General features: G+C 45.1%; 1 protein-coding gene across 5 annotated transcripts in view; it reads left to right on the forward strand.

The window, feature by feature from the left end:
• AGBL4 (AGBL carboxypeptidase 4) overlaps positions 1 to 18,204 on the forward strand; it is a 1,471,661-nt gene extending 1,453,457 nt beyond the window's left edge. For 4 of the 5 annotated variants that reach the window (XM_070786574.1, XM_070786577.1, XM_070786576.1 and 1 more), the window contains one exon: positions 5,626 to 7,409. In XM_070786574.1, the coding sequence (XP_070642675.1) occupies positions 5,626 to 5,746 (121 nt within the window). In that variant the 3' untranslated portion in view covers positions 5,747 to 7,409. Of the gene's footprint in view, positions 1 to 5,625; positions 7,410 to 18,033 lie in introns of those variants that run through there. The other variant, XM_070786575.1, reaches the window with a different exon arrangement.
• Positions 18,205 to 23,724: the final 5,520 nt, after the last annotated feature.

The following is a 23,724-nucleotide window of genomic DNA, read 5'->3' on the forward strand; positions in this document are numbered from 1 at the left end:
GGCAGGGACACCCAGTGGCATCTGGGATGTGCCAGCCTTACCCTATGCCTTGAACTCATCTCCTACTTGCCTAGTGATCCAACCTCCTTGAAGGACTTAATGGTATCAACTTAAAAGGTTCCTGCCAGACCAAATCTTCCCACTGACCTTGCCCATGACCTTGGCCAAATGGTTTGCTGTCTCAGGGCCTTTGTACTGATGCACCTTCCTCCCTAATCTGTTATTAGCAAAAACAGTGTTAATCACTGTTCTTTTCTAAGCCAAGTACTTTTTGTACATGGTCTTATTCATTCCTCATAGATAATTTCTTCCTCATATTACAAATGAGGAAAAGGAAGCTCAGAAAGGTAAAGAAAATTGCCTGAGGTCAAAGACATTTTGTAGAGGCAGGATTTGATCCTAGGTGTTTATTATTCCAAATCTGGACTGAGGTCCAGCTAAGCTCTACCTCCAGCAGGAAGCCTTTCTCACTCTCAGTGTAGGTTCAAATTCTGTCTCAAGCTCGTGAGATGTGAGATAGATTTCTTGGCTTTGTAAAACCTCTTTCTGCCTTCTGAAAGTGAGGGTAATAACAGCAACCTCTAAGGGTGGTTTTAAAGATTAGATACAAGCATGGTCCGGTGCCCGGCAGCCAGGAGGTGCTCAATGAATGTTTCCATCTCCTGGGGCTTCTGTGCTACAGGCCCAGATTTCCAGACAGCTCATCACAGCCTAGGGCAAGTCCCTGGATTTATCTAGATGGGCTGGCTGATCTCTCAGAACCCACATCCCATCCAGTTGGGAGTCCCTCCTCTCTGAGCCCCAGCTCCACGAGGAGTCTACACCACAATGTACTCTAGCTCAGTTGTTCACCCCCATCCTGGTGGATTAGCCTTTAGAAGGAGCATGTCTTTTCTTCTCTGTTCTCCCACAGTGCCTAGGCTGTATGGAGCATGGATGCATGTATATATCCTTTCGTTCATTCACTTAGGAAAACAACACTTTATGCCAAGTCCCTAGTGGGGAAGGGGAGGCTTGAACGAATAAATGATTAAAGCATGACCCTGACATTGAGGAGCTCACCTCTAGATGAAGGTGCTCAGTTCATCCTTAGAAATCATTCTTGCTGGGTTGAGTTCTTAAAAATTTAAAGTTTTATAAACTCATGCTCTGTCTCAGTTGTTCACCCCCATCCTGGTGGGTTAGCCTTTAGAAGGCGCATTTGGCAGCTTACCTGGTGGCTCAGACAGAAAAGAGTCTTCCTGCAGTGGAGGAGACCAAGATTCGATCCCTGGGTTGGGAAGATCCCCTGGAGAAGGAAATGGCAACCCACTCCAGTATTCTCGCTCAGAAACTCCCACGGATGGAGGAGCCTGGCAGACTACAGTCCCTGGGGTCGCAAAGAGTCAGACATGACTGAGCGACTTCACTTTTATAAACTCGAAAGAATTCATAGAATCTCATTTACAAGTTAATTTGGGGATTGTCCCTTTCAGGTCCTCTGTCAGCCTAAATAAAAGTAACTTGATCCTTTCCCACTTTGCTTTGCATGTTGCACTGACATCCGCAGAGTAACGATCACCATTGTGCAGATACAGCGTCCAAGGCCCCGGAAGTGGACAGGACTGGCCACAGGCAGGGCTAGGTAGCCAGGCCCCCCCATCCCAATCCCCAGCCTCATGCTCTGAGCATCAGTTAGTGAAGAGTTCTTCAAGATGGGGGAGGCAGGACCCTGAAACTGGGCCTAAAGGTTACAGGGGAGTTCAGGGCCCTGCGCTGAGCTTTGGAACCCTCATTAGAGAACAGCTGAAGGACTCCTTCCTCAGAGTTCACAGCCTTGAGGACTCACAGTAAAGGCACCCACCCTTCACCTAAGAAGAATAGAATAAACACCCTCTCGAATCCCCACACCTCTCCCTCATCAAACTTTGAATATCACCTAGTTCTCAATTTGTCAGCAACTCTTGAAAACACAAATCTCAGGAGGATACACAGCTCTGATTTGGGACTTGACTATGTCCCCATTTTCGTATTATTTTCCACCCAAGCATTGAATAACATACATGAAAGAGCAGTTCTAGTTTCAAAGGCAAATTACATGTTTTGACTCAGAATTAATCTTTGTTTTCTCTCATCTCGATGGATAATTATACTGTGTCAGTTTCCACCCATGTGCTGGTAGGAGCCTGTCAGCGTCCCTGGGAGAGGGACAAGCTGTGGGCCTGAGAGTGTAGGCTCAGGGACATGGCAGCGATGACCAGAGCTGAGACCCCACACTTATCTCAACCACAGGGACACAAAATGTCCCATCAAGGTGGATACAAATTAGACAAGGCAGGTGAGCCTCTGTGGGGAGATGAAGCTGAGCACAGAGCGTGGGCAGGCCCCTGAGTGTGAGGTGGGCTCGGGCTCAGTGACAGTGAAGGGCTGCCTCCACGGGGGGGTTTGGATGTGTCCCTGTGTACAGGGGAGGGGTGGGAATCATCAGCTCTGCATCTCCCTGGAGCCCACTAAGTGGCAGGCCCTGAACATGATGCTGGGGGAATATAGATAATGTTTGCCCAACAGGAGCCCAGATTCACAGAGGAGAAGGATGTCTACATGCAAAGATCAGAAACAATACCAAGCAACGTATAAATGTGCTCAGCTACCTAGCACCTCGTGCCCTCTTTCAAAAACCTCCATGGTTCCCCATTATCTTCAGTAACGTTTCAGTTCCTCCTCTTGCTGGTCAAAGCCCTGGCCTTCACTGAAAACTTCATATGCAGCTTCCTAGCACACACCTTTCCCTGTGAGCACCGTCTCCCCCTACCTGCTTTCTACAACTTTATACCCCCAATTAAGTAAGTCATTGCTCCATGTTCATCCTTTTCCCTCTTTCTGGAATGTTCTCCCTGTCTGTCTCTAGATGGAGAATGCCAGCTTATCTTTCAAAGCCCAGTCTGGATATCGGACCTCTGTTTCTTGGTCCTTGTTCTCCACTGGAGATGGAGCTCCTTCTCTCTGCTGAACCCCTAACCGCATTTTGCACACATGTGTGCATGGTACATCCCCTAGCATATTGTCACGGCATCTTTGTATGTCTGACTCCACCACTAGATGGATTGCTCCTTAAGGATCTATTTTATCACTCCTGTATCCTCAGTGCACATCCGAGGCCTAGTTGGGAGTAAGTCCTACATAAGCTCTGGATGTATGAGTTATGAAATGGTAGAACTGAAGCATCCCCTAAGAATCGTCCACTTCAACACTTTTGTGTTATAGAAAAGTGAGACCCCACCAGAAATTACTCTCCCACTGCTGCTGGCAAACATTTGGGAGTCTTTAGGAGTACCCAAGGAAGGCTTCATGCAGGAAGTGGGGTTTAAACTTGGTTTCCAAGGACATGTAGAATTCAAGTGGATGAAATGGAGGAGAGGGGGGCATTCCAGGTTGGGGGAAAGGGCATAGAAGGCAGGAAGCAGAAGCTGAAAAGGCACAAAATAAGGTAATGACAGGCCTGGATGTTGAGGACAGTAGAGGTGGTAAAGATGGGACTAATAGTTCATTTAATTCATCAAACAATCCTCAAGCCATACTTCATACTATTTAGGAATTATGGAGAAAAATCAGATGCATCAAACTAACAGTCCTATGAGAAAAACAGCTGGGCAACAACTCCCCAGAGAATGGCATGCTGAGAGATGAGGCCCAAAGTGCTGTGGGAACCAAGGGAGGGGAGCAGCTTATTTTCTGGGGAGTCGGCTTTCCAAAGGAGGGAGTCTAGATAGGTGGAAGGGGGCCCTGTAGGAAGAGGAGTAGCTCTCTGGGGCCCATAGGTGGGAGGTTTGCCTGCTGATCCCTCTCTCTGTGCCCCCATCTGGAGCTGTGGATGTTTTTTGCCTCTGTAAGGACCCCACAGTCATTTTGCATGTCCACACTCCTCCCTGGCTATCACACACCCTTCTCCTCATGCACGCCATCTACCTGGGACCACCCCACCTGTGATCATACTTGGGCTTGCACACCCTCTGTCACCCCCAAAGAAACCAATCCATCTTGTTTCCCATGCTTCCTTTGAGAGTAAAGACCCACACTCTCAGTGACACGTGAATGGCACCTTGTAATGGGCAAAGCTCTTCCCCAGCCCTCATTCACCAGAGCCTAGAATGCAGGAACGACATGGGCGCTACTATTTTACAAAAGAAGAAATGTGGGCCAGAGAAGAGAAAGGACTTCTTCAAGATCACATCGCCTGTAAATGACATTCCAAGTGTGTGTTCCAGCCTGTTGATGGGTACTAAGACTTAGATGTGTCTCAACCACGCTAGATGATCTTCCTGTGTTAGCAAGGTCTGTCATGAGCGTGGAATCTTAGTCTGTGAGGCTTCCTGGTTGAGGCGCTACATGAGGGCGAGGTGTCCCTTTTGTGTGCTGCCACCTGGTCTTGTCTTTATCCTATTCATGACTCATCAGCAATGAAGGAAATGATACTCCAGAATCAGAGCAGCATGGGTTATAAGAAGTCACTTATTGAGTCCTAAATCTAACAGCCCAAGAGATTCCCATATTTGTGGCATTACCATTTTCTGCCAGGAGTTGTAGTTCTCTATTATTTATTATTTTGTGTAGTTACTTCACACCACTATGACCTCTACTAAACTGTAAGCAGCCTGAGGACAACATCAATGTCGGATTCACCTCTGTCACCTCCAGAGTCCATTGGGCCACACCTAGCATGTGGCGGCATGCCTTTGTAAGTTACAGTAGGCAAAGGAAGACACTGGGTGTGTTTATTTGTAGTGTCTCATTTAACGTCACATCACCCTGAAACTGGAATATTTTGTCCTCATTTTGTAAACGAAGCTCAGAGAATTCAAGTAACTTGCTCAAGGTCGTACCTCTCACCTATAGCCAGCCTGAGAATTCAGTTCAGTTCTTTCTGGATTGGCCAGTCTTTCCACTGCATATAAATCGTAGTCCAATGCTTGAATGAATGGCACATCAGTTTATTACTCAAAATGTAATAAATAAGGCCCCATATGAAGAAAAATGCAAACATAGATAAAACTTGGTTCCTGCCCACCAGGAGCAGAACAGAAAGTGAACAACTGTTGAAGAGAATGTTAAGGGTATTGCACTGGGTGCTGAGCACTGAGATACAGAGGTAAAGTAGACACATCTCTGCCTTTGGAGAGCTCCCGAGCTTGTAGGGGAGTCAGACCCACCATGAAATGCCGTAATTAGGTTATGCTGAGAAATATAAAGGGACTCTGGAGCCCATGATGGTTATGAAGGGAATGAAGCCCCTGGCTCTGCCAACCTATAGCTTGTCTATGTGTTCATCTGCAGCCCACCGTGAAATGGATAGAATGAGTTAGAATCAAGGTAGAAATGTGGAAGTATTATAACCTTAGGGCAGTTAGGTTTTCTCCAGAACCAGAATGATACAACCCATCCATTCATCCAAGAGTCATTCATTCAGTCATGCCTTGGGCTGGGTTGCTGAGATGTCTAGATGAGGCAGTCAAGGCCACTGCTCCTAGTCCAGTGGTGGATGCACGGCTCACAGTCCAGTGGGGGAGACAGACATACACACAGATGATTCCAATGCAGCGTGTATATGTGCTTCTTTCTTCTCTCTTTCTGTTATCTCCCCCTTTGCAGGAAAGGAAAACCCCCTTCCTACAAGCACTCACTCCTGCGGGGCCCGGCCAGCAACCACCCCAACGGCAAAGGGGACAAGAAGAGCTCAGTGAACCACAAAGACCCTTCAAACTCTTTTTAAGGATGTGGAATCCAGGGAGGTCTTGTGGTGGCAAGAGCATGCATTTTCTGCTGGGCCATGAAATTAATCACCCTTTTCTAGTTTCCAAGATAATGACTGTGAGAACATGTATAAGCTAGTGAAAGGGAAGGGGGGAAAAATGAGAAATTTCATCATCGATTTTCCTTTTTACTATTTGAAAATCAATTGTGAGCCTTCAGCTTAAGGCTCAGGAACAAAATAGGAGACTCAGACCAGATGAGTACAGATGCTAATTTCCACAACAGAGACCCTCACAGGAAGAGAAAACCCCCGTATCTCTTCTCTAGTCAGTGCTTTCCAGCCCCTTGACTGTTCTAAGTTGTGCAGTTACTATAGATACCTTTTAGACTAGGCCACGTTGTTTACTGTTTTAGAAATGTAGTGTCCATATTTGCTGACCCAAAACAATACCATCAACGCATACAAAACAAAAGACAAATGCGCCTTTGGTAACAATGGGTCAGAATTTTTGAGCTCACAGTGGTCTTAGACATACAGTCACTTTATCTATGAGCTGCATGCTCCCTGACTCCCCTAAACCCCAGCATGCAACTCCAGAGAACTGCCCTAAGAGCTATGTCCCAATAGCTATGTCCCAATATGGCCTGGGTAGTTTCATTGAAACCTTAGCTCCTAAAACAAAAAGTATTAGCTGCACATTTCAGAAGGTCTCTCTCATGGTTAAGATCTCTAGATCCTAGGATCTGAGATCAAAACTGACCACTGAAGAAGAGGATATGAAAACTCTGCCATAGAGGGGAGGAGGCTGACTGTCAGGTACAGAAGATGCAAAAGACAAAAGAATGCACTCTGAGGCAGGTGGGGTTGATAAAGTAAAACAACAACCGTGGCAATTCCCAAGGCAGGGCAAGCTCACTTGCCCTGTGCATTTTTCTACAGAGTAAAGTGCCTTTGCATGATGAATGGGTCCAGGGGAGTTGGCTCACTTCCTGTCTGTGAAGCAGCAGGCTGAGTCACCATGACAGCCTGCTAATTAAAATGACCTCCCGGAAATGAGGATTAGAAGATAGGGAGAGGAAGGGAGGCTCCGGGGAGATAGGGCCTTTAGCACAAAGCTTCAGTTTAGCATTCTTTTGCTTTGGATTGGAGATTTTCAAAGTATGTTAAAAATTGAGAGCAAAGCTTATTCTCCCTTTGCTTATTGCTTTTCAGAAATGATTAAAAAAAGAAAAAACATATGTTAGCTGGGTACAAATGTTGTGTTGTATATACAGTTCTCCCCTGGGTTCTTGTTGCCCAGAGGAACACAAATAAAGTGCTTCCTGCAGCTTCTCTGTTCCTCTGAGCATTCTTGGCGCCTTCCCTCTAGGTCTCTCCCTCCCTCAAGAACCAGCAAGTTGACCCAATTTGATGTAACCCTCACTTTGCTGTCAGGGACTCTGTCATCAAGGTAAGGAAGGACAGTCAAGGCTTGACTGTCTAGCCGTTCCTGTGGCAGAATCCTGGGGAGTTTATTTGACTGCAGCCAGCTCAATGCAAATCAACACTGTGGCGGACCTTTCAGAAACAAGAGCATCTCTTGAGATGGCATAAGGAGAGGCAGATTGCATAAAATCAGAGATAATAGACCAGATCTATTTTTCCCTGCCCAGATTGCTTTCATAAGGTGACCATATTTAGACCCCACTTTTTTTGGTGCTTAGGTCGTTCATTTTATAGATTTATACTGCATATTAAATTATGGCATAGCTTCCTAAGTGGTGCTAGTAGTAAAGAACCCGCCTGCCAATGCAAGAGACATAAGAGACACAAGTTCGATCCCTGGGTCAGGAAGATCCCCTGGAGGAGGGCATAGCAAACTACCCCAGAATTCTTGGCTGGAGAATCCCCATGGACAGAGGAGCCTGGGGGTGGGGGTGGGGGGTGCTACAGTCCATAGAGTCACACAGAGTCAGACACGACTGAAGCAACTGAGTATACACTCACACATGTACTTTTCCAATTTACATTTTACTGGAAGTAAACTGATCTGATACCCATTTTACCAAATCTTCATTGACATAAAAAGTTAGCTATTTTCATCAACTTTTTATCAATAGGATATGTTCAGTTATGAAAATATAACTGCACTTCTGAAAAGCTGCATTGATTAATTGGACCATAGGTCTTAAAAGCTCAGGCATGCTACTGGTTTAAAAGAAAATTTTGGAGTCAGGCGACTCTGGATTCTAATTCTGCATTCAAACCTTTATTCTGTCTCTTAATATCTGTGTGATCTTGGGTAAGTTATTTAACCTCTCTGAATCTTAATTCCTATAACATGGTGATAGTTATGTCTACCTCATTACAGTAGGTATGTGGGTTTAATGGGATTTTATGGGGGATATTGGGGCTTCCCTGGTAGCTCAGTTGGTAAATAATCTGCCTGAAATGCAGGAGACCCCAATTCAATTCCCGGGTTGGGAAGATCCCCTGGAGGAGGGAATGGCAACCCACTCCAGTATTCTTGCCTGGAGAATCCCCATGGACAGAGGAGCCTGGCAGGCTACAGTCCATGGCTGCAAAGAGTAAGACATGACTGAGCAACTAAGCCCAGCACAGCACATGAGACACTTCAGCACAGCACATGGGTCATTCAATAAGTGATAGCTGTTAGTTGGATGTGACCAGGATGACAAGGTGTCTGCAAATCACTTCCCATTGGAAATGGATAAGGAAACAGGAGCTGTTTATCCATGAGATGAAAAATGAGAGGGAGGAGGTTAAGGAAAGCAACATCACAATATCTAAAAAGTTGAAAAAGTATCTTGGATATTCTTTTTGTCAGAAAAAAAAGCAAACTTGTTCTGTGTTGCCAAAGGGTAAGAACCAAATCCAGGGAAGTAGTCTCAGTAAGACAATTTCAGCTCAAAAGTGAGGAAAACCTTCTAGTGAATAGAGTTGTCAACCACTGGATGAGGTCCCTGAGAGACACAGAGTTCCCCATCACTAGAGGCATGCAAGCAGAATCTGAATGAACATCTGTCATGGAGGAACGACAGGGATTTTCTTCCTCTAAGGCATGCTGAATTAACAGTGGCATTACTTCCTACTCTATAACTGTGGAGAGAAATGACACAAGATGGGGGTTACATTCCTAATGCCAAACAATGGGGTTTACAGTATAATAAGTATCACTTAACACTAAACAAGTGATAGTAAATGTCTCTAAATTACAGAATATGGACCCTGCTAACAGTTAGCAATCCTTAGGAGGGAAAAATACATGACTATAAAACTGTAGGACATGTTTGCAAAATGGGTGTCTGCTTCTCCACAGAAGTAGAGCAGGGAGGCTGAGTCTAAGGAACCAGGGGTTGCCAGTGGACTTCTTTGTGGCTTTAGTCTGCTCAGCAACTCCGTAGCTTTCTTGGACCAGGTTATACCTACGGTCCCAGGTTAAGAGGGGAAGAGTTTCAGCACTGAGGTTGAGGACAGCACCAACACAGAAAGACAGTGAACCACCCAGAAGCTACCAGCTCACTCAGCCCCAGAAGGGGGCGCTCTAACCTCTCTTGTCTGCCCACTTCCTTCTCAGGCTAGATCCACAGTGGGTAGAACCAGCTACAAAATTAGTGTACTGAGGAGGGTGAGACAACAATGCAGCGAGGAAGGGAGGAGAGTGGAGAGACACCCTGGGCCTCTGCCTGACTTTCATACAAATCTCCATAAACAGTGCCAGGCTTGCTCTGTATTAGTTCACAGGTCCAGAGGTCAGTCAGTTTATCTTCAGAAGCTGTGGCAGACAAGCCAGAGGCCACCCAGATTCTTTGTGCTGAGGTCCAGAGCAGAGGCTGAGTCACCTGCCTCTGGTGATATTTGCTTTACAGCATCAGCAATAGCAGGGAGCTTTCAGCTGGGAGCTTTCCCCATTGCCCCTGAATGGGGTGGGGAAGGTACAGGATGAGTTTGTGTCCTTTAACTGTAATTCAATGACACACTGGAGACCTACCTAAGAGGACCCAACTCCTCATTTTTCTAAGTAGTAAGTGCAGTGCCAAGTTTGGAAGTCTGGAGTGATTAACATTTGTGGAGCATCGGTTCATACACCCACCAGATATTTATTGAACATTTACTGTGTGCCAAGCATTGTGCCAGATGCTTTTGCATAGATTGCCTCATTGGATACTCCCAGCAGCCCCTAGAGGTAAGTATCACTTTCTCGTTTCCCAGGTGAGAAAATTAAGAACCCCTAAAAGTAAAATACTTTCTTTAAAATTCATATAGCTACTGAGAACCTGGATTCAATCCCAGTTCTCTTCCTACTACTCTGCACAGGACCTTCTCCATTAGTTTCCAGGTAAAATCAGATCAAAACAGGAAAACAGGTGAAAGCAGATTAACAAGTAAATCATGGCCTCACTGAGAGGTAGGAGGGGATGGGAGAGAGGAATGGAGCATGGAAGTTTCCAGGCTGGGTGTGTGTGTGAGGATTTCAGGAAATTTTTAGCACCTACTGCTAGAACCCTGCCTTCTTCCCATCTCTCCTTCCCACACACCTGTGTGAGTCCCTGCTGGGCACTCCAACAGGGTAGGGTGTCATTTGTCACTTGACATGCAGAAGCTTCTAGGTCTTCCAGAATTCCTGGAAGCTCAGCAAGGTACAAGGCCCTTCCAGGCACCCTCTGGGTTACTGACCCCAGGCAGATAATCTAGTTCAAGTTTTGTATCACCCTTTTCCTCTGGAGTGTGTAAGCTGAGCCCACTGTGTCCTCAATCATTGTCCAGAAATTTCCTCTGAGTCCTACCTCCTGAGCCATTTAAGGGCATTGAGATTAGAGATTCTTTCCCTCATGGCTCAGCTCAGCCAATGGGGCACCAGGGTAGACAGAATAGGGGAGGTATTATAACATAATATGGACAGCCTTGGTTGAAAAAGTCAGATAGACTGAAATGTGAATCCTAGTTCTTCCGTTATCTAGCTGAATGGCTTTGGGCAAATAATTTAACCTCTTTAAGTTCCAGGATCCACATTTGTAAAACAGAAATTGTAATACCTACATCCCAGTTATTGGGAGGATTAAATATAATAACACCTATGTACAACACAGCACCTCTAGTTAATATTGTGAAAGTGAAAGTGAAGTTGCTCAGTCGTGTCTGACTCTTTGTGACCCCATGGACTGTAGCCTCCCAGGCTACTTCGTCCATGGGATTTTCCAGGCAAGAGTGCTGGAGTGGGTTGTCATTTCCTTCTCCAGAGGATCTTCCCGACCCAGGGATTGAACCTGGGTCTCCCGCATTGTAGGCAGACGCTTTACCATCTGAGCCACCAGGGAAGTTAATATTGTAGGAGGTAGTTAATTTATTAGGAGGGTAGATCTCATGTTCAGTTCAGTTCAGTTCAGTTCAGTTGTTCAGTCATATCCGACTCTGCGACTCCATATACTGCAGCACACCAGGCTTCCCTGTCCATCACCAACTTGCAGAGCTTGCACAAACTCACATCCATCGAGTCGGTGATGCCATCCAACCATCTCATTCTCTGCCGTCCCCTTCTCCTCCTGCCCTCAATCTTTCCCAGCATCAGGGTCTTTTCTAATGAGTCAGCTCTTCGCATCAGGTGGCCAAAGTATTGGAGCTTCAGCATCAGTCCTTCCAAAGAATATTCAGGATTTCCTTTGGGATTGACTGGTTTGATCGCCTTGCAGTCCAAGGGACTCTTAAGAGTCTTCTCCAACACCACAGTTCAAAAGCATCAATTCTTCAGCACTCATCTTTCTTTATGGTCCAACTCTCACATCTATACATGACCACTGGAAAAACCATAGCTTTGATTAGATGGACCTTTATCAGCAAGTAACGTCTCTACTTTTTAATATGCTGTCTAGGTTGGTCATAGCTTTTCTTCCAAGGAGCAAGCGTCTTTTAATTTCATGGCTGCAGTCACCACCTGCAGTGATTTTGGAGACCAAGGAAATAAAATTTCTCACTGTTTCCATTGTTTCCCCATCTATTTGCCATGAAGTAATAGGACCAGATGCCATGATATCCAGTTTTTGAATGTTGCATTTTAAGCCAGTTTTTTCAGTCTCCTCTTTCACTTTCACCAGAGGCTCTTTTGTTCCTCTTCACTTTCTGCCATAAGGGTGATCTCATGTTAAGTCTTCTTATAACAACAACAACAAAACAAACAAAAGACCCAAAAAGAGGCACATGAAATGTTTGGAGGTGATGGATATGTTTGTTACCTTGACTGTGATGATGGGCTCACAAGTTTCTGACCTATTCCAAACTTGTCAAATGGTAAACATTAAATATATATAGGTCTTTGTATATCAATTATACTTCAATAAACCTGTCTTCAAAATACAGTAACACCTATAAAATACTTGGCATAAAGTAGAACTCTCTCCCCAACCCACCACCTTTAACTTGCTAGGATCAGAAACCCTTTGCTTGAAGCCAAAGCTTTTCTTACTTCCAAATGAGGTACAGACAGAAGTACAAACCCTCCCTGAAGACAGGAATGAGAAAAGTACCTGGAAGAAAAACAGCCACACTGAGGGATCAGTGTATTTGTAAGTTTGGGCTCAGAACAAGTGGGAAAACAGGGCTGGACGCAATGTTCTCCCAACTAACTTGAGGCAGAACCGACAAGACTAAAAAGCAAGGGGTGGGGGGGCGGGGGTAATAGGTTCTGTAAGATACCATGTTTTATTAAAATAACTAACAAATCTTAGCAGGATTTATAAGAACCTCTTTCTATGCTATTTTTGATTGGTGTACAGTGTCCCTGTTAGCTCAGTTGGTAAAGAATCCACCTGCAACACAGGAGACCCTGGTTCGATTCCTGGGTTGGGAAGATCCCCTGGAGAAGGGATAGGCTACCCACTCCAGTATACTTGGTCTTCCCTTGTGGCTCAGCTGCTAAACAATCCGCCTGCAATGTGGGAGACCTGAGTTCAATCCCTGGGTTGGGAATATCCCCTGGAGAAGGAAAAGGCTACCAGCTCCAGTATTCTGTCCTGGAGAATTCCGTCGACTACAGTCCATGGGGTTGCAAAGAGTTGGACAGGACTGAACAACTTTCACTCTCACTTTCTTTCACAGTGTCTCCAGGGTGTTCCCTGTGAAGTTATCATACCAATACGCTCTGCCAGCTAAAACTCAGGAGTTCCCTGAAGCACACTCACCTCTATTAACTCTACCTGCTCTCATCAAACTCAGCGTGCATGCTGGACAGGGCTTATTTTTCCCCATTTTGTAGAAAGAAGAAACTGGTATTCGTGTAATTAAGGCCTTTGCCCATAGTCCACAGCTCATAAGTAATTCGTACAGGAATTGGGTACACACTCAGCTCAGCCATGTCCCACTGCCTCTCTGCTCAACCCCAAACCTCAGCACTAAGCCTGACCAATTCACGAAGTCATTTCTATGACACTTGTTTTAATTCTTTCATGTTTAAAATTCACTTTCCTCCTAAGACCTCAAGTTTATTTTGGGCCCGCATCTCAGTCTTGAAGCCAGATCTGCTTCTCACCTCGGCACCAGCTGTCTTGGTTAGTGTCCTATTTTCCTGCCTGGAAACTTTGCCATTGTCTTAACTCCCGTCCCTTCTTCCCTGTACAAAGCCAATCAGTCATCAAGGCTCATTGCTTCTGCCTCCATGATGCATCTGCCTTCCAGCAGTATGATGGAGTGACTTAGGAGTCAGATAGTCCTGAATTTTTCCTGTCAACCTCACTCCTTGCTATTTTTGCCTTGTGAATCATTTAAAGCAGAGTTTACTTACCTTGTCTTTAATATGGGAAATAATACTTATTGGCAGGATTGTCATCCATTTTCCTTCCTTTCCCTTTTCCATACTTTTCCTCCTCTTTACTCCCACCACCGTATCCTGCCTGGGTTGCTGGAACAGTCCCTCGTTGACCTCCCCACCTTCTGATACTCTCTTGCTAATCAATTCTCGCTCTCTCAAAGTAAGCATCTACAATCTCTATGAAACATAACCCCATGTTTATGGCAACTCTTTCCAAACAATTATCCAAGCCAAAAGCTTGGATATCATCCCACTTCTGTGTCTTTCTCACCTCCCTGCTGGTCAGGTGCCGCATCCTGCTGATTCTGCCTGCTTGGTGCCTCTCATATCTGTCTAGATGCACCAGGTCTTTGCTGCAGCATGCAGGATCTTTAGTTGCAGCACGTGGGATCTAGTTCTCCAACCAGGAATCAAACCTGGGCCCCCTGCATTGGGAGTGTGGAGTATCAGACCACCAGGGAAGTTCCTCCACTCTTCTTAACTAAAGTAAATCCTTCCCATCATTCAAGACTTATCCCACCTCCATGACATCTTCCCCAATCACAGAACTGTAATGAATTGCTTCCTCTTCTTGTGTCTCCCAGCTCTTTGTTGATTTATCTATTTATCAATTACTTCACTGAGATAATAGTCACCTCCTTCATTATCATCTAATTTCTGAGAGCAGAGACTAGGTTTTATTCATCTCCATTCCTCTCATATCACCTAACACAGCTGCAGACATGCCAGAGGCACTCAGTTAATATAGCAGAATGAAAGAATGAATAAATCTTGAATTCAAAATCTCATTCTGAACTTATTTTAATAACTGGATCCTAATTACAGATCTGTCTTCCCAAAGTACTGACCTCTCTGAGACATTCCACTGCTCAGATTTCATCCGTGGCTCCCCTTACCTACAGAACTAAATTCCAGCTCCGTGTGAAAGGCAAAGTCCTGGATGGTCTTCAAGGCCCCACTCTCAAAATCTGTCTCAATGGATGAGATGGATTTACTTCATCTCCAGTCTTTTCTTGAAGACCAAATTTATTTCTAGAGCCCAAGGCAATTTGATCACTTTTCCTGTAACAATAAAAACAACTATTATTGCTGCTGCTGTGGCTACTGCTACGAGGGCTGCTGCTGCTACCACTACTTCCGCTACTGCTATTGCTGCTGCTGCTGCTGCTGCTGCTGCTGCTGCTGTTCTGCCCTGGCCAAGTGCCTACTCAGCTCCAGGGTCCTGCGCTCCGGGTTGCTTTGTCTTATATGATCTCCTATAATCCTCACAACAGCCCTATGAAGCAGATGTTGTTCCCTGAGAAAGAAAGAGAAGCTTGGAGAGTCTAAGTAACCTGTCTGAAGTCACCCGGCTCCTAAGTGGAAGAGCCCGGCTGTCACCAGGTTCCAGTGCTGTGTTCCTTCCACTTTCCCCTCTGTCTTTACATGTTCAGTCCTGAGACTGACAAAATGATACATATTTAATGCTGGTTATAAAAAGCCTCTGCCCCAGGGAACTCGCTACTTCATCTTTGTTCCTGTGCACGACCTCATTTTGCCTCATTCCCCTGAGCCTGGCTCTAGGCATTTTCTCTGCAGCCGGATGTTGGTGCCCACACATCCTCCACGCCTGAGTCTCTGCCTTTGAAATGACTGCTGAGAAATGACTGTCTTACAGGCAGAGCCGGTGCTCCCCTCAGAGTTCTAACAGGCAGAGTTCATGCTACCCTCGGAGTTCTAAGGACAAGAGAGAGATTTTGCCAGGAGATCAGGATAGAGCAATGCAGCAGCTGCTGCTGCTGCTAAGTTGCTTCAGTCGTGTCCGACTCTGTGCAACCCCATAGACAGCAGCCCACCAGGCTCCTCTCCCTTGCTTGGGATTCTCCAAGCAAGAACACTGGAGTGGGTTGCCATTTCCTTCTCCAGTGCATGAAAGTGAAATGTGAAAGTGAAGTCGCAGAGGTGGCCTCTATTAACCCACCCCTCGCCCTACGCTTGCATTAAAAAGCAGATTTCCTCTTCCTTCACCCCAAACCACTTCCTGCCCCCAGGATTCAAATCATAAAGGGAGAAGGATTATAAACTGTAGCCACTGGGATGGAGAGTTCTGCTTCCAGCTCTGATACTGCCTGGATGGGTGACATTTTTTTTTTTAAGCCTCTTTCCCTGTCTGGAGTTATCCCAGAGCTTCATCTGGTTTCTGGTTCTTACTCCTTGAAATAGGTACATAATCCCCGACCAACCCACTCTCAAGAGTATTGTGAGGATCCAGACATAGAATGATTGGGAAAGTATCAGATCAGATCAGATCAGATCAGTCGCTCCCCTACTTGGTCCATTCCTTGCCTTTGACATAGATTGTCCTGTCATTAATTCATCCAACAAAACTTATTAAACATCTGTGTTTGCCAAGCACTTCTCATTCCTTTCTGCTGACTTGATTTTTACCTGTCTTTCAAGACCCCTCCTTGAGGAAGTCTTCCCTCACCTCCCAGCCCTCAGGGGTAACTCATCTACTGAGCTTCTTGAGAACCATTGTCTGAACCTTTCACTTGGCCCTTGTCAGTGGCTTTGGCATTTCATTTCTGTGTATCAGCTTTATCCTCCCCACTCTATTTTTCTTTGTTCTTGGGGTGAGATGATTAGAGATGGAAAAACTGACTCACTCATTGCTCAGGTCCCAGGACAAGGCCCAGCAGAGAGTAAATACTCACTGAGAATTGGCAGGTATCGCTGCTGCTGCTACTGCTGTTGTTGCTGATGAGGATGACAGTGATGAGCATGGAGATGAGATGCCTGCCCTGAACAGAATGTTTCTGTGAAGCTAATGCCGCTCTGTTTCTCCATCTATCCCTCCCTCTAGAAGTTCATAAATAAGGGTAGCCCCTTAAACTTCTGGGAAAAGTAGAGCAAACTTGGCTTACAGGTCCATATATAAAGGTGTCAAACTTTAAACCTAAGAGTATTCATGACAGGGAGAAAAAGAAAGGAGAGGGATGGGGAGAGGCTGAGAGAGATGGAAAAAAAGTGACTGTGATAGATGTAAAATGTGTGTGTGCTGGTATACTTGCATTGTGTGTGAGACTTTTATGAGTAATCTCTATATCTGGGTGTGAAAATGCATGTTTGTGTAGTTGTAAATGTGTGTGTGTGTGTGCATTACTGAGTATTCAGTTACAGATCATTGTCAATTCTACGCACATTTTTCTGTCACCTCCCAGTCCGAGGCCTGGATTAAGTTTCTGTTTAAAATTCTATCTAATCTCTTGACATTTCATCCATATTAATGGGTCACCCCCTTTGCCCAGCCTCCCTGAGACTGTGCCCAAAGGATGTCAGGGTCACCTCTCCTCCTTCCTATTCCCAGGGAAGGCTCATAGGGATTCCAGCCAGATCAGCCTCTTGGGGTAGGAAGCGCGCCAAGAACCCCTTTCCCTCACGTGGTCAGCAGATGGCCTGGCGTTGACAGCTCTTTCCTGTATGTTGGTCTTCTTGTGCTCCCGCATGGTTTTCTCTTTCTCCTTCTTCAGGCCAGCCTCGACCTAAGGTAGGAAACACAGCTGTGGCGTGGTGTTGGGAATGGAGAGACTGCTCTCCTTAACACCCCAATACCCCTTCAAGCTGCTCCTGGAGAAATGAGTGGTTCAGAGCCATGATTCCAGAGTGTTCTCTTCTGTTCAATTTCAGAGGCACTTGCTCAGGGCCTGCTGTAAACCAGGCTGAGTCCTGAGCCATGTTTGGAAGTGGAGAGCGCTGTGAATAAACGCAGAGCAGAGCAGCTGCATGGGCCCTGAGACTTCGGCTTTGCTGGGGATTTTCAAATGTTAAGCCTTGTTCCTTGTGCATGCCTGAATTCATTCTTTAGCATGTTTAGAATCCATTCATTCATTCATTCATCCTCAAGGAGGACATGTGGTTATTAGAAAAAGTGCCAAGTCAGAAGCCTGGATTTAAGCCTGATTCAGCTGCTGTCATCTTCCCTCTGAACCTCAATCTCCTCTGCAGATCGGAATTAAGAATGAGTGTTCTGTTTACTCCATGGATTACTTAAGGAACTTCAGGGGAAATGGACCCAGTGGGGAAAAGGAACCAACATTCTCCACGTGTGTCCATTCTACAGCCACACAAGGGGAGGGGGTGAAAGCAAGGGATAGGGACCTCAAAATGATCCATTAGAAAGAGCCTGAACTGGAAGCAAAAATATTCAGAATCAAATCCCAGTCTACTAGCACTCATGCAACGTTAGAAAAGGCAGTCTCCCTCTCCCAACCTCAGCCCGCACATCTATAAAATGAGCCTGTTGTAGTGATCATTAAAGGCTTCTATAATTCTGCCAGCTGGGGAGTTCTAGGACCCCTCCAACCCAACTGCCCACCCTTGAAAGAGGATCTCACGCCAGCCTTGAAGATCATGCCAGGTTTCTAGAGCAATGCTTGGGCAAGATGTATGGGTAGTAAAGACCCACATTTGGCTCAGCAACATTGGTGGTGATGCGGGCCTCCCAAAGATTCTTTCTGTCCCTCAGACCTGGTGCTGAACCAGAGGCCTCCGGAGAGATGAGACCAGCGGGTGACACGGCGAGCCTTGCCTACAGAAGGTGCAGTGCTGCGGACCTAATTAACATCACCGTGTAATAGATACCGTGGAGCATGTTTGAGCTGCCAGAGAGAATAAATAAAGCAATGTTTTATCTTAAGTGTTGGTTAATGGTGAGTAACAAATGGACTTGTGCTTTATTTCCTGTACTTCACTGCACAGCCCTGCTAGGGCCACCATAGACCCTGAGGAAGCACACCCAGATTTCAAGAGCATGCATTATAAATTGCTTGCCAAGCAACTGGAGAAGTGGGACCCTTATTGGATGCTGTAATAGACTCATGAAGAGAGGGACACACAGGACAATGGGCTCTGGTGTCTGACTGACCCAGCTGAGATCTAGCTCTGCCACTGTATGACCTTGAGCCACCTCTATGAACCAGAGGTTCCTCAATTATAAAATGGGATTAATTAGTGCCTAAGCCACAAGGAGTTTGTGAAAATTAAGTGACACGATATAAATAAAGTCCCTAGCAAATGAAAGTGTTCCTTCGAGGGTAACTTATTATTAGTTACATCCACATTACTCTTAGGCTCAATATTTCCAAGATAATGAGTCAAGCCAACAGGGTGGAACACACATAGGAAGCTATGGACTTTCATCACAAATGGATACTGAGGTGACAGGGTCTTCTTTCATCAAAGCAGGTGGTCGTTCATCCACCTCCTTCCTTCATCAAAGAAGGGGTCATTCATTCACCTCCAGCATCCTTCTCTCCTCTCATTATAATACCATCAGTCTTCCTTCCTTCTTTCCTTTCTTTCTCTCTCTCCCTCTTTCTTTTGTCTTCCCTCCATTCCTCCTTTCCTTCTTTCCTTCCTTCCTTCCATTCATAATGCCTGCCATGGTATCTTAGTTTGGGTTTTTTCAAAAGCAGGGACTGGAACAAGAAACTCAGAGCAAGCAGCTTAATCTCCAAGTGATACCTGGAAGCAGAGATAAGGGAGAGGCAAAAGTGACACAGGACAGGGAGAAAACCCAGTAAATGGTGTGTTAATGAGCTAATTATCACTGAGGGGAAAGGTCAATCCCTCCAGAAACTTTCTTGGAACTGGCGCAAAAACTCTCCCCAGAGTTGTCTCCCCAGAAGACAGGGAGACAGCTGAGGGTTGCCTCCTTGGGTATAAATTCCCCTTCACTTGCTGTCTTGCTCTGCAAGGCTGATTCCCGACATAGCCCCAGTCCAGTTCCAAATGCCTGAAACTGTCCACCATAGCTGTGCTGAAATCAGAGGAGTTGAGGAGATGCAAGGCAGGCAGCGCAAGCACATGCTAGACCTGGGCACAGGAGGCTCAAGTGAGGCATGAGTGCCTTGTCTTTGCTATCCCATGACTGTCAAGTTTGGGGGGGACAGTGCCTGAGTCAACTCTTTATTCCAAGAATCTAGCAAGTGATCACATAGCATTGCATATCCAGTGGTTATATGCTGAGTGAAAGGCTGGAAAGATGGATGGAAGACTGTCTTTCTACTTCTTAAGAATAATTTCTACCTACAATGTGGGAAGTAAATGGAGGGTGGGGGAAGTTGGATGTAGATAGAGTTTGATGTATAGGGATGATCAACATGGGGCATGGACAGGTAGATCAAGGAGTCCTCAGAAGAAATGAATCTAGAGCTGGGTCAAGCTGCATCAAATGTGCTATTGATGCTGGGCCTGTTGACGAAGTTGCCTCAACTTGATACTCCAGCTTGGAATTCACACCACTAATGGTAGCCAGAAGAGTGACTGAAATAAAATTATGAAGGATCATCTCAGGGCAGGATCAAAGGAGGGAGAGACTTGGCAGGCGGAGGGGCAGTAACCTGAAGCTTGGGCTCAAAGGACCTCAGCTTCAGACACTCCTTAAGCCTTTGCACAGCCCTGCTCTTGCTTGTCGACTCTGATATTGCATGAAAACTGAATTTTCTTTTAATAATTAATGCATTTGAGGAAAAAGGAAAATAAAAACAAAATGTTTACTATACATTTTGAAGGTATCTTTATTATTATTTTTTTCATCTATTTATTTATTTTTGGCTGTGCTGGATCTTCGTAGCTGCATGGGCTTTTCTCTGGTTGTGCTGAGCACTAGCAGGGGCTACTTTACAGTTGCTGTGCTCAGGCTTCTCATTGAAGTAGCTTCTCCTGTTTCAGAGCACAGACTTCTGGACACTTGGGCTTCAGTGGTTGCGGCTCTCAGATTCTAGAGTCCAGGCTCAATAGTTGTGGCACAAGGGCCCAGCCGCTCCACTGCACGTGGGATCTTCCCAGATCAGGGATCAAACCCGTGTCTCCTGCATTTGCAGGTGGATTCTTCACCACTGAGCCACCAGGGAAACCCTTTGTATCTTATAGTTGAAATCTTAATCAATTTCTATAAGTAATGTTTCCTTTTTCATGATTAAAAACATCATACATTTGACGTTTTAAAAATAGGAAAAGACATAAAGAAAATAACTTACCACCATCAAAAGATAACTCCGTGTATTTTAACTATATTTAACAGCTTTTCATAATTTTATATTAATAGTTTCAGACCTCTCCCCCCACTGAGCTCCCCTGCTAGATGTGTAATATGTAGTTTTCATGTACAGTTCTCTGTGTCATCAGATATTCATCGAAAATAATTTTTGCTGATTATGTGATATTCTATCATCCTGCTGTTTTTCAGTCACTAAGTCATGTCTGAGCCTTTGTGACCCTATGGGCTGCAGCACTCCAGGCCTCCCTGTCCCTCACTATCTCCTGGAGCTTGCCCAAGTTCGTGTCCATTCTATCATACAGATAAACCTAATATATTTACCCATTCCTTCTTGTTAGACATTTAGGTTATTTCCCCCTTTTTTTTTTTAATGTTAAAATTTTGCTGTTAGAAACAGAAACATACAAAACCCTTCATTTGCAATGTGTCCTTTAAACTTTGCTACAGACCTTTGAGGTGAGTACTATATAGATTCCTTCTTTTACAGATTAGGAAACTGAGGATCTGAGCAGAGTTAAATGATTTTTCAAAGGTCACTTAGTTCAGGTTATCCCCAAACAGACCCTGGGGTAAGGACTCAAGTACAAGGGATTTATGTAAGAAGGAGGTCTCAAGAAAAAACAGTAAGGAAATGGGAAAATGAGATGATGAGAGTAGGCAGCCAACGAAATGTTCATTAGCAAGCCAGCTGCCACTGCAGATAACCAGAACCTACCTCCGCTGGGGAAACTTGGGGAGATAGTGTACTCACATCTCAGGATTATCACACTCCTGGGATGAGAGAGATGGGTATTTTTCACAAACTCCAGTCAGCCTTGGTTAAGGCTGTTCCCAATGAGTCTAAATTCCCTGTCATTTCTAGACGGCTGCGGCTGGGCCAAAGCAGTCTCTAGTGGCCATATAAATACAGCTGCTGGCAGTCAGAAGCTGGGCAGTGTTCCAAATGATGAGGGCAAGGGGGTAAGAGTGAGTGCTGGCCAGGGCCACTACAGTCAGTCACATAGCTAGCTTCAGAGCTGGGACTGGAACACAGATGTACCGGGGTCCAGAGCCCATGCTTTTAATGACCTGACTTTGCAGATTCACAGAAACTCCCTGTGACCTTGGGCAAGTCACTTCATCTCTCTGAGATCCAGGATCTGATGAGGATAATAATGCTGTCTGCCACGTCTGACTCAGGGCACTGTCAGGAGATGACGGCATGGATATGTCAGCATTTTGCTTATCAGCAAGGCCAAGGTTGGTTCAACATTACTGATCATTCCCATTAGGGGGGTAGGAATCACTTCAGGCAGACATTCAGTGCTCTCCTGATGATAGCTAATTAAAGGAAATTAATAGAAGATGGGCTGGTTCCCTGAGTTTATTAGCTGAGTAGTTTTCTAGATTCATTACATAGAATGCAATGTACACACAGCTTATTGAAATACAGTGTAAGTCCTTGATGAACTCTGGAGCATTCCATTTTTCTGGTAAGAGGGAGATGAATACACAATTGCTTATCTCTGTGCACTGACAATCTCCAGGTCTGAATTCTCCCAGGAGGAAGTTTAATTGCTCTGTAAGCTTCAAATTCAAGGGCTCCTCAATGCTAAGCTCCTGACGAGCTGCATTAAAGTAAAAATGACAAAGATGCCAGTTGACACATTTATTAAATATGTCGATCCTAAAGGGGCCGATGTGGGCTGCTCATACCAAGGAGGTTATCAACAGGAAGTCAATATTTCTGCATCCCTTCCCCACAACTGAAGTTCACATTTCAGGGTAAGGTCAAGACACACTGGAGATTGAACCCTGGTCTTGCTGACTTCAAAATCCTTGTTTTTCCTCTAAAATCTGGCCTCCACTATATTCTCTCCTGTCAAAGACATTTACCACTTCACCAACTACTGCAAAGCAAATGTGAATTCGTTGTACAGAACTATTCCTATGTGACAGTCATCTTCACCAAGACTCCTACACCCGGGCCCCACCCCAGTCCAGGTCTGCGGAAGCATTTGGCCAGATTGTTTCGGTAATGTGGAACATGAGTTAACATTTCAAATCTTTGGGTTTGAAAAACTACCATGTTGACTGACTTCTAGGCACTATGGCTGTAATTCAAGTAACTTTCATCAGGTGAGTAATGGTGCCAGTGCTTCCAACACCTACTACCACTAATGCCAGGAGATTCACATGCGTTCTCAATGCTCCCAATAACCCTGAGAGGAAAGTATACAGTCCCCACTTTGTAGATGAGGAGTTGGAGGCACGAAGAGTAACATAACCAGGGCCACATCACTAGTGAGCGGTGGAGGGAGGAGTCACACACACTTAAGTCCGGCTTCAAAGCCCAAGCACTTTGACACCATGATACCACCTCCAACCATCTAGGTGTTCCCCAGCCTCAAAATGCAGCTTTCAAACCCTTGAATTTTGTCAGTAACTCCAGATCCTCATCTCTAGCCTAACACCATCCCAAAATTTATACTTGAAAACTTCGCCACAAAAACACTCCAAGCCAGGATGGTTTTGCTGATGAATTCTATCAAATAATACCAATTCTCTACCAACTCTTCCAGAAAACAGAAGGGGAGGCAATAGTTCCCACTGTATAAATTCAATTTCTTTAATAGGTATAAAACTATCTGAGGGGGATACCTGTAAGCAGCAACTAAGGGAGAGGATAGCTAGTTTAATGTAATAACCCTAAATCCAAAAGAATATGGCACGTTTGAGAAACAGGATCAAGGCCAATAACCTGGAGCATAGAAGACAAGGAGGCAGGTGGGGAGGATGTGCTGTGGGTCCACATCATGTGGGGTCATGGCTGCCAAGCTAGGATGTGCTGTGGGTTCACATCATGTGGGGTCATGGCTGCCAAGCTAAGATGTGCAAGTTTCAACTGACCCATTTTTAAGGTTTTTTGACCTAAGCCTGATGTGAAACAAGAGAAGGGTTCTTATTTGATCTTGATTGATGTTTATAAGGGTGTCTATCTTAAAATAACCCATTAAGTTACTCTTTGTTTTGTGTGATTTTCTATATTTACATTTTATTTTATGATAAAAAGGCTTTTTTTTTCTTTTTAAATTAACAATTATTGGATTACAGTTGATTTACAATGTTCTGTTAGTTTCTGCTGCACAGCAAAGTGAATCAGTTATACATATATCC

This window comes from Bos indicus, chromosome 3, assembly GCF_029378745.1.
Source record: "Bos indicus isolate NIAB-ARS_2022 breed Sahiwal x Tharparkar chromosome 3, NIAB-ARS_B.indTharparkar_mat_pri_1.0, whole genome shotgun sequence".
Taxonomy (NCBI): Eukaryota; Metazoa; Chordata; class Mammalia; order Artiodactyla; family Bovidae; genus Bos; species Bos indicus.